Raw genomic sequence first — 10,525 nt, 5'->3', positions numbered from 1 at the left:
CACAGCACTAAGCATCTGCTGGCTTTGCTGTGCTTGCCTTCAACAAACCCTGCTGAAATTACAGCAAGCTACAGGTTTGTGCCAGCACAGACACAGGTGCAGGTTGTGGTTCTTCATGACCAGGATGAAGTGTCTGTTTTTCACAGCCCCGCAGGGTACCGAGCTGGCTGTGCTCGCTGCTCGCTCCACGCGGGAGGTCTGTGAGCGCCAGTTACTGCTGAGGGCTCAGCTGCCAGCGCTCAGTGCTTGCCCCTTCCTCAGTTCCATGGGAGCTCCATCGAGACGTGAGCCCCAGGAAAAGCTGCGGAAGAAAAAAGAACATGCTCCTACAGGCATATTCAGACAAAAGTGTTGGTTCTTGGAGTTTTCCCCAGTGTCCAAACGTGTTATAGACTTGGCAGGAAGCTGAAGACATAGAAGAAATCAGACTGTTGTATTATTAATACATACCATGACGTGTGACATGTGGATTGATTATTGTAGATCTGAAAGTTTTAAGACTGTTTATTAGCCTGCCAGGAAAGGAGGAGTAGGCTGGAGGCAAACTTGAGATATTCTGTGATTCACGTAGCTGACACGGGTTTCACCAGCACAGTGCCCGGTGTGGCACAGCAGCCTCTGCCCGTGCAGCTGCCGGGTCCCCGCCGGGGGAGCTGCCAGGCCATAGCTCAGGCCCTGTCACAGCCCTTCTGCAAATTAACACAAAAAGCAGAGAAATGTGAACCTGTATCTGGCGGTTGGCTGCAGGCTGGTGGCTATGTTCTGGGGGCTGCTCTGCCCCCTCGTATTTGGGTTCTCAGGGGATAAAAGTGGCTGAATGATGGTGTGCTGCCCCCCTGCTCCCTCGCATCCCAGACCATGACCCCCACAATGACACACCCCACCATTGGTATGTCATTGTAATTGCTGATGTGGTGGGGCACATGATGCCCCGTTCCCACTTTCCCACTGAGCTCTTCTTCCCTTACACGTCTCCCACTCCCGCAACCAGCACCTTACCAGGCAGTGCTGAGCCCCATTACTCCCCACCCCCAGAGATTGCATTCCGGGCTCCTGGATGCATCAGCTGGGTAGAGGAACTACAGGAAGAGGAGCTGGGTTGTCCCAAGTGTACAAGCAGCTTTTTTTTCGCCCCTTTTCCCACTAGGCTTTCCTCAAGAAGCTGTTCCCCGCCATCATGAACATCCTGTGGCCCATACTGTTCCTGGAGTACGAGGGGAATTTTATCCAGGTACCACCCTAAGGCTACTTCCCTCTGAGAGAGACCACATTCACGTGCCAGGGTTAGACCATTGCCATCAGGCCAAGTCTGCAGAGAGCTCCCTGTTGTGCCACAGGGCTAATACAACCCTCCTGACTAAGCAGGGCAGGCACGTCCTCTGAGAACTGGTGTTCGCTACCAAAATGCCACAATAGCTGCCTTGCGGTGTCCCAGGCCTGTGCTGGGCAGATGAGCCTCCTGCACAGAGCTCCACCAGGAGCCTGGACATTTACCTCTTAGCGACAGTTTCCCTCAGTTTTCAGTGGGTAAGAGTTCGGCTGGGATGCTGGAGCCATGCAGACGTAGGCAATGCTGCTGTGGTACCTTGGCCATCAGCCAGCCTGTCCTGTTGATGGTCTGGTACAAGTCTTATTGCTGCCTCATGGCCCCGGGATGTCTTCAAAGAGAGTACTGGGTGCAGAGGTGGCTGCAGACCTTGCTGGGAGCCTCCTTGTTCCTCTACATCATTATTCTGCGTTTTGCACAGAAATCCAGTGGGAACTCAGTACCAAGTGGATTCTCAACATAGTCAGCACTGGGGCCCAGTGCAGGGCAAAATCCTCTGCAACTGTATGGCGGACCTGTGAATCAGCAACTTCCGGCTGTTCTGGAGGGCAGTGTCCATCCTGCAGGTACCAAGCTCCTGGGCAACAGCCCAGTGACAAGCAGGGGTCTCCAGGCTGCAGCGCTGAAACCAGGAAGCAGAGAGGCCTCTGGCTCGAGATGAGATGAGACAGAAGACAATCTAAGGAAAGGTAGAGATCAAGCTGTTCTCTGGGAGGATGGATCTCCAGGCAAGGCCATTTGCTGGATATTGCAGTTACCTTTGAGCAAACTGGCGTCCTGTAAAAAAGGACAGGCAGCAACCATCTCCCTTTTCCTGGCGGTTTCCATTTCTAGTGTCATGGTGAGGAACCTGGCTCTGATCCCAGCAGAGGCTGAGGGGATGTCTGGCCAACTCAGCCTCCAGTGCCTTTCTGGCCTCTGAAGCCCTGGTGAGCTGGAAACCAAGAAGTCAGCAGAGGGAGGTGGGAGCACAGCCAAGCATGGGACTGGAAGGGACCAATGGAGTCACTAAATCCAGTCTCTGTGATCAGGACCAACATGCTGTATCACCTCTTTCATTACCTGGTTAAGATCCTTCATGAAAGGAATCCGATTTCACATTCCCTTTTTTTATCACTGGAAGACATTCACCCACTCCTTTGAGGTTTGCATCTCTCTCACTTGTTTCAGCCTAAACTCATTAATGGCCAGGGAACACTGACGCCCAACACTGACCCCTTGAACAAACAGATGGAATTCATGTGGTTGCTCAAAGCCCCGCTCAACCTGACCTTGAACACTTTCAATGATGGGGCATCCACAGCTTCTCTGGGCAACTTGCTCCAGTGTCTTACCACCCCAACATTAAAAAATTCTTCCTTTTGTCTAATCTAAATCTATGCTCTTTCAGTTTAAAACTATTGTCCCTTGCTCTGTCAGTACAGGCCTTGGTAAAAAGTCTGTCCTCATCTTTCTTATATAATTAAAGGACGCAAAAAGGTACTGTTGGCCCCAGAGCTGGACAAAGTCTTCCAGGCAGGGTCCCATGAGAGTGGAGTAGAGGGGGAGAATCACTTCCCTCGACCTGCTGGCCACGCTTCTTTTGATGCTGCCCAGGATACAACTGGCTTTGTGGGCTGCAAGCACATATTGCTGTCTCATATTCAACATTTTGTCCTCCAGTCTTCTTCACAGGGCTGCTCTCAGTCCCTTCAGTCCATATTGATACTGGAGGTAGGTCTGACCCACGTGCAGGACCTTGCACTTGGCTTTGTTGAACTCCATGAGGTTCACATGCGCCCAGAAAATACTGTTCTCTGGCACAAATTAAAAAAAGGGAGACCAGCAGTGAAGTGAATGCTTGGTCATTCGATGCTCAACCCCCACTCCCACGCAAACAAGCGGGCTGCAATAACCCTCACACGGAAGACTGCTGAGGCCTGTAATTTTACATCTGGAAAGGAAGCATATGTGCAAATAGAACATGTGTGTTAAATAACTGAGGGTGACTAGAGTCTATCCTGAAAGACGGAATTTGCTGCAGCCATTGAAGATGTTTTGAAGAGGAAAGAGCATCAATATACAGCTCACTTCAGCAGTAAGGAGTGAAGTATTCCTGTAGGCTTCCAGGATACCCCCATTTTAAACACAGCAATCTTTCCAGCATGTGAAATCCAAACCATCTTTGAAGCAGTCTGAGGACTGCAAGGGCAATGACAGAGGTTACTGGATGCCTTCCGTTTTTGTAACACTGAATTTCATCTGCTGTTCCATCTCCCAATCACTCAGTATCCTAAGATGCTTCAGCATTTCTTTATGGTTATCTTTCAGTTTTTACTGCTCTATGTAATCCTCAAACCTGGTCTTAAGTCTCTGCCCATTTACTTCCTAGATTATGGGGGAAAATTTTCAACAGCCCAGTGTTAACGTGGATCCCTATGGATCCCCGCAGTGGCCTCAGTCCCCTGAAAAAATGCCAAATGTGTCCTCCAAATGCTTCCTCTACCTTCCAATAAGACAACCATCCTGTTAATGCATGGCAGTCTCACTTTTTACAGAGGTCTGGGTAAGTGACCTTGTCAAAGATATTTTGGAAATTCAAATACCAGATGCAGCAAGAAACAGTCAAAGACATATAGAAAAGTCTTCTTTTGAGGTTTACCTGTTTTCAAAATACTTATAACAGCTGTATGAAGTCTGTTTCCCTTTCACAGATGTACCGGTGTCTCCCTCATACCCCACATCCTTCCTCTTTACTATAACCCTTATTGCCACACGGACTGGTCTCCGCTTTCCTGAGGTGAAGCAGCTGCCCACAAAAACACCACCACATTTACCCTCTCTCCTCGTCTGGGGCAGCAGGGAGCACCGACTGCCTGTGGGCGATGCAGGCTGGGCTGTGGCTGCCCTGGAAAGTGGGGCCATCCAAGGAAGGATACGTACAGGCCTTTCTGTCCACCGCAGCACACGCAGGGACCAGCACGTGCTGCAGCGTGCAGAAGGCCCAGTGCCCTTCCTGGTCATGAAGAGCAGGAGCTAGAGAGAAAGCTGACAACACTGGCTGTGATTTTTCTAACCTTTTATTTGGTTCTGTCTCACCCAGCAATCACTAGGACTGCTTCTCGGCTTATGGTTAGTCTATGTTTAAACAAAGGCTTTATTTCAGCAACTAACTGGCTTTTGTTACCTGCTTCTGAAGAAATGCAAAGAGCCTTGCTTCTGAGTGCACTTGCACTTTTAAAAAACGAATGCCTCCAATTTAGAAGACTTCTGAGCATAATTCAGATGGATTTTTGGATCTGATACAACGTGCATAAAAAGGGACACTGCACTAATTAATGTCCCAGCAGACCTGCCCAATATAATGGCCATCCCCTCCAATCTCACTGTTAATCCTGCTGTATTTTAATTGTGAAATTGACCTACTTAATTTTGAAGACAGCTGGCCTTCAGAGTCAAGCAACACTTTGAGAAACAATGTCATGCTTGGTGTTGGTTTCATTACTAGCATCGCAGTCAAGCAGCGTCCCAGGGTGACATCAACCCTCCCGCGTACACTTCCCATGCAGGTCACCAAGCAAGCACTGAGGGTCAAATTGCTCCAAGAACTGGTCCGAGGCCTTGGCTCTGCTCCCAAACACATGGCAGCTGCACAGTGAAACATCCAAGTTACAGATAATGCTACTGCAAGGGAAATTAGGCAGTAGAAGAGCTTGCCTGGCAAAGGTGCGATGTCCTCACCAATGGAGATTCTAAAAACAAGTTGGATCTGCTCCATCTGATACAGCTGTACAGTTAAGTGTGTGATGTATGCTGCAATGCTTTCACTCCCACGTGCTGCACACAGCAGTGAGGCTGTTTCATGAAGGCAGGAATGATAAATTGCTGCTGTTGTCTCTGCGTAAGGTGCATGCCCTGTTTCACAGTTTCTGCAAACCTTGACAAACAGCTCGATTATTTTGGACATTCTGGCATCATTAGAACAGCTTAAACGTCTCTAAAGCTACAGCGCTGGATAACTTGCAGGGAAGGTTGGTAAGTAAGCTCCTCAGAAGTTATTGGAATTATTATTAATGGCCTTTAACAATTCTTGGAACAACGGGGAAATCCTTGAGGATTAAGAAAAAAAAAACCAACTAACCCCTAAACCAACAAGATATTCTCTCTCATCTTCCAAGAAAAAAAAAAGAAAGAAAACTGTAGTGTTGTGCCAATATTTACAAAATGACAAGCTGTGTGGCCAGTGTAAGTACAGCTCATCCGCCTGAAATCTCCCAAGCAAACCAACAGAGCAGTTGGCATTAAAGGGTATCGTAAGTAAAACCAACCAACATGGGTTCACAGAGAACAGTTTTCTGTAAACATTACTTTTTAATTAATTACAAGTCCGGGTTGGTAAAAGCAGCTACTGACATCGTAAATTTCTGTAAGGCTTTGTTCCTGGCCCCACACGTTACACAAATACTGGTGGAGCATGCTAAATGCTAGTTAGTAAATAATTGCAAATAAGGATTTGTCCTAGAGAATTCCAGAGTCTGCAGGTATCTGGCATCTTTATCAAGAATGTTAATGAAATTATAAAACAATTGCAAAGAAAATCTGGAGATTAAAAAAGTTGATGACAAAGCAATGAAAAGTCTGATCATACAACAAAGTTTTCTGGGAAAGTTGCTCAACAAAAAATACAGTTATTAAGGTCTCTGCTAGAGTAATTCTGTGAAACGCATCATAATATTTTAGAAAGGAGAGATGAGTTCATCATGTGCTGTCTGGCCTTACACTGTTAACTTACATTTTTAGAAACAAAGGAAATGGACCCTCAGACACATTTTCAGAACAATTGAAAAATGCGCTTAAAGAGGGTAAATTGCAAATTGAACGTAAACCGTGTAGTGAAGCAGTTGATGAGAAAAAAGAGGTAGCTAAGAGCAGAACAACATTATAATTGGATTCTACATAAAACAGACTATTATAGAATGCCGCAACTGCTTCCTGGTTCATATCTCTGGACTTAAAAGGCCAAAAATACATCGCTCAATATATCAAATGTCAGCAAAGAACAACAAGAATAAAAGGAAAAAAAAAGAAAAAACTGTTTTGACTGAGACTAGCAAGTCTCTTTAGTTCATACAGCAAATTACATACAGAGTTAATTATGACTACAAATATAGAGGAAGAAATTTCTGATACCATAAAGCTATTTAAGTTACCAGGACTGAGCAATATGAGATGCAGAGGCTGAAATTAAAAAAAAAAGTTCAAATGAGATGACACAATTTTTAGTATAATTAATCACTGGAACAAGTATTGAGTAACTAGCTGGCCTCTTTTATCACTTCCCACCCCCCTCGACTGGGTCTCTTTCTAAACATGTACTTCCTCAAACAGAATTTTTAAGGGCAAGGTCAAGTTTGGAGAGGCAATGAGTGGTGTCCCTCAAGGGTCCATGTTGGCACCAATACTGTTTAATACAGTCATGAGCAGGGTAGACAGGGGGATTGAGTGCAGATACACAGATGACACCAAGTTGTGCGGTGTGGCTGACACGCTGGAGGGGAGGGATGACATCCAGAGAGATCTTGACAGGCTTGAGGAGTGGGCACATGTGAACCTCATGAAGTTCAACAAAGCCAAGTGCAAGGTCAGACCAATCCCCAGTAGCCACGGCCAACAGGTTGAAGGGGGTGATTCTCCCCCTCTACTCCACTCTCTCAAGTTCTGTGTGAAACACTGTCCAGCTCTAGGGCCCACGGCACAAGATAGACATGGACCTGTTATAGTAGGTCCAGAGGATGGCCACAAAAATGATCAGAGGGTTGGAATGTCTCTCCTATGAAGAAAGGCCGAGACAGCTGGGGTTGTTCAGCCTGGAGAAGAGAAGGCTTCAGGGAGAACTTTTTGCAGCCTTTCACTATATAAAGGGGCTTATAAGATCATCGAATCATAAAATTGTTAGGGTTGAAAGGGACCTTTAAAGGTCATCTAGCCCAACCTCCCTGCAAAAAGCAGGGACATCTTTAACTAGATCAGGTTGCTCAGAGCCCTGTCTAACCTGGCACAGCTGACCCAAACAGGCCAAAGAGAGTATTGCATGCGATAAACATCATGCTCAGTATGTAAGTGCAGGTTAGCTGGGGGGGCATATCTCTATCTGCTTGCTGCTTGGTTTCATTTCTGTGATTGCTGCTTGGGTCATTGGGACGCTTGGTGTGGACGCTGCTTGGGTGAGAAATTGCACATCATTCATTTTGTATATTTTAGTATCCCTATCTTTTCTAATTATTGTAATTTTCCTTTGCTATTCTAGTATTCTTCATCTCAACCCACGAGTTCTCCTTTCTTCCCAGTTCTCTCCCCCATCCCACTGGGGAGGGGGACGGAGAGTGAGTAACTGTGTGGTGACTAGGGCAAATCAGCCTTAGTCCATCTACAGCAGGATGCAGGTGCTCCTGAACAGATCACACTCCTCAAAAGCAGCGGACTCTGCCGGCGCAGCAGTGCCACCACCTCTTACCAGCTTGAGCCAATCCAGCAAACCATCTCCTATAACACCGATGAAGCATGAACAGACTGTTGGATAATGACCTTTTTCCACATGCCATATTACGCGGGGAAATATGTCTTTGATGTAACTCTACAAAATGCAGGTGGTCATGAAGTACCCATGACTAGAAAGCACATCTGGTTAGTAACTCATGACAGTAAACAGGACTCTAGACTGAAATCTACTAAGAAAAACCTCCTTTAATTCATGGTTTTATCACGTTGTCCATGTATTGGGCAAGAAGGTAGTAAGCGTGTGTGGTCAAAGTACAGCTGTGTAGAGTGGAGTACTGAAGAGAAATGGTGCAGACAACTGAATAGCACCAGAGCATGCAGGACAACCAAGTGGGCAGGCTGGGCTGTGTTGTGCAAGTTGGGATGGTACTAAGAACACTACACACCAAACACACAAGAAACCATATTCTCGCACTGCTGACATTTTATTTCACTGTCTTCTGATCTCGCCCCTCTTACGGCAAACCTCATAGACCCTGCACAGAAGCTGACATATTCATAGTTTCACTGCAGCACTGCAACCACAGCGACAGCCGGTTCCAAAACGCAGTGTAACTACTACACGTGAATCACAATGGAGCGCTGCATGCTGTCTCACTACTATACAGGTGTTAATCCCCACGAGAGACAGACCATGCTCAGCTGGGGTCTCCTTTGCTCATCATATGGGAGAGGAAGTTCTTGAGAACATGCTGGCCATACAGCACTTCCCACTGTCAGGGCCAATGTGATTATTCTGGTAACAACACATGTACAAACCTGCCTATTCACTGCGCACTGCAATGGCTTCCCTGTGAATTTCAGCACCAGCAACTTTGGTAGACAGTGAAAATTCATGGGGAGGTTCATGGAGCCACCTGCCTATTTTCTTGCCTGCAAAACTGCAAGGAAAAGGTCAAATTTTGCAACTCCTGGTCTTTGGATAACAGAAATCCTGGAGAACTCATTCTCTGAGACACACAGTAGGACTGCCTGTGCTTCTGCTTCTGTAGCTTCTATGATATCTGCTGCATTTATGGAGCACAAGAAGACATTACCTATGACTCAGAGCTCACATGACTTAAAATAAGGAACCCTCTTCTTTTAACCTTTTTCACACAGGGAAACCACTGCCAATATCCCTTGTTCACACAAAGGAAGCTGTACTGAAAAGAAACAGGTTATACAAGACAACAAAGGTAGTGTCTACAGTGCAGAAAAAAAGGACACTATGGGAGCATGGGCATGACAAAGAACACCACACTGGTAAGGCAGTTCAATGGAACCTGGGCTTCAGCACTGGCAAGACTGCTATTGTAGATACGCACTGTCTTGCAGTAAGTTTGTTTCCCAAGTGATTTGAAACAAGCAGTCTTCAGAGGCCATCTTATCACATCAGTTACTGGGAATCTCCGAAAAGCCAGTGAATCTTCAAAAGGCTGGGGAGTACTTATTCCTCACTGAACTGGAAGACCCTCTACGTACATTCAATGCCCAGTGCTAGAGAAGACAGACGCTGGGGGAATACTGGGTTCCTGACAAGGGTAATAATGATGTTCCATTACTTCCAAGAAGACGAGAGTTCATGTGCTACTGTCCGGTGCTGAGCCTAAACATCCGTGTTTGAAGTGGACAGTGCCTTGTGCAACAGACTGGAGCACATGCTAGGAAGGTATTTGCTCTTCTGTGGCAGCCTTGCTGACAACAGACAGGACAATTAACAGGCCAAGCTAAAGCCTTTGTATTCTGCACAGTGCTGCTTAGTTTGTGTGCATACTGCGCAAGAAAGGATCCCCCCCTTAAAGAGACCTAAACTGTGCTAGTCAGTCCCTTATAGGGTGAACTGCTAAAAAAGAACCCTGATCTCACCCATCAGAGGAAGATGACAAAACAGACAGCTGCTGTACTGGAAACCACTAAACAAGCAACTAACATGATCCAAACTGAGGCTGTAACCAGAGCAGGAACTACACTGGGTACACTGCTAGTGCCACTGTCTGAGGGAACTACATCAGGAGAGGCAGCCTCTGTACCACAGCCCCGGTCTGAAGTCTCTCACAACTGACTAGAGGCAACAGTTTCAAAATCAAGGTGATTGAGTAGAATGGAGTCATAGTCCCAAAGACATTCAGTTGCTTATATTAGTGCTGTGGGTTATAAGCCTGACAAAAGTGGGGCTTTTAACTGAAAAGCTTTAGGATTACTCCTTCTTTTCTTCTAGGTATTTACTTGCGGCCTCGCTTGCGGTTAGTTTTTGGAAATTCGGCTCTCCGTGCAAGTTGGGGCTCCCCCTCCTCACTACTCACACTCTCATTGTCTACTCGCTGTGGACGACCTCTTTTACTTCTCCTCATTTTTTCAGCACCAGCAGTGGGGAGCTTCTTGGCAGCTAGGGTCCCAGTTCTCTTCTTTTTGCCCCGGGTCAAAGGACGTTTCTTCCGTTGCTTCCTCTGCTCTTCTCTTTGGCGGATTTTCATTAGCTTCTCAAAGCTTTTGGTGGTAGTTGTGTTCACATCAAACCATTCCTGGAGGGTTCAGAAGGCAACAGGTTGGTACCTTTGGTGGAAATACTATATAAAGCTTATCAGGGCTTATAAAGCTGCCTTGTGGGACGAGGGTTTCCTGAAATGTGGAGATTTCCTGAGATCTGGAAAGGCAGCTGCTTAACAAAACTCTGATCTT

At 46.5% G+C, this 10,525-nt stretch overlaps 1 protein-coding gene across 4 annotated transcripts in view; it reads right to left on the bottom strand.

Moving 5' to 3' along the window:
* Positions 1-414: 414 nt before the first annotated feature.
* The window catches only part of ZNF512 (zinc finger protein 512), a 31,737-nt gene continuing 21,626 nt past the window's right edge, over positions 415-10,525 (bottom strand). For 2 of the 4 annotated variants that reach the window (XM_086745822.1, XM_086745818.1), the window contains one exon: positions 8,031-10,368. In XM_086745822.1, the coding sequence (XP_086601948.1) occupies positions 10,069-10,368 (300 nt within the window). In that variant the 3' untranslated portion in view covers positions 8,031-10,068. Of the gene's footprint in view, positions 690-8,030; positions 10,369-10,525 lie in introns of those variants that run through there. The other 2 variants (XM_086745821.1, XM_086745820.1) reach the window with 2 other exon arrangements.

The sequence above is a fragment of the Chlamydotis macqueenii genome, chromosome 3 (assembly GCF_036417535.1).
Source record: "Chlamydotis macqueenii isolate bChlMac1 chromosome 3, bChlMac1.mat, whole genome shotgun sequence".
Taxonomy (NCBI): domain Eukaryota; kingdom Metazoa; phylum Chordata; class Aves; order Otidiformes; family Otididae; genus Chlamydotis; species Chlamydotis macqueenii.
This window is presented reverse-complemented; position numbering and strand designations above follow the sequence as displayed.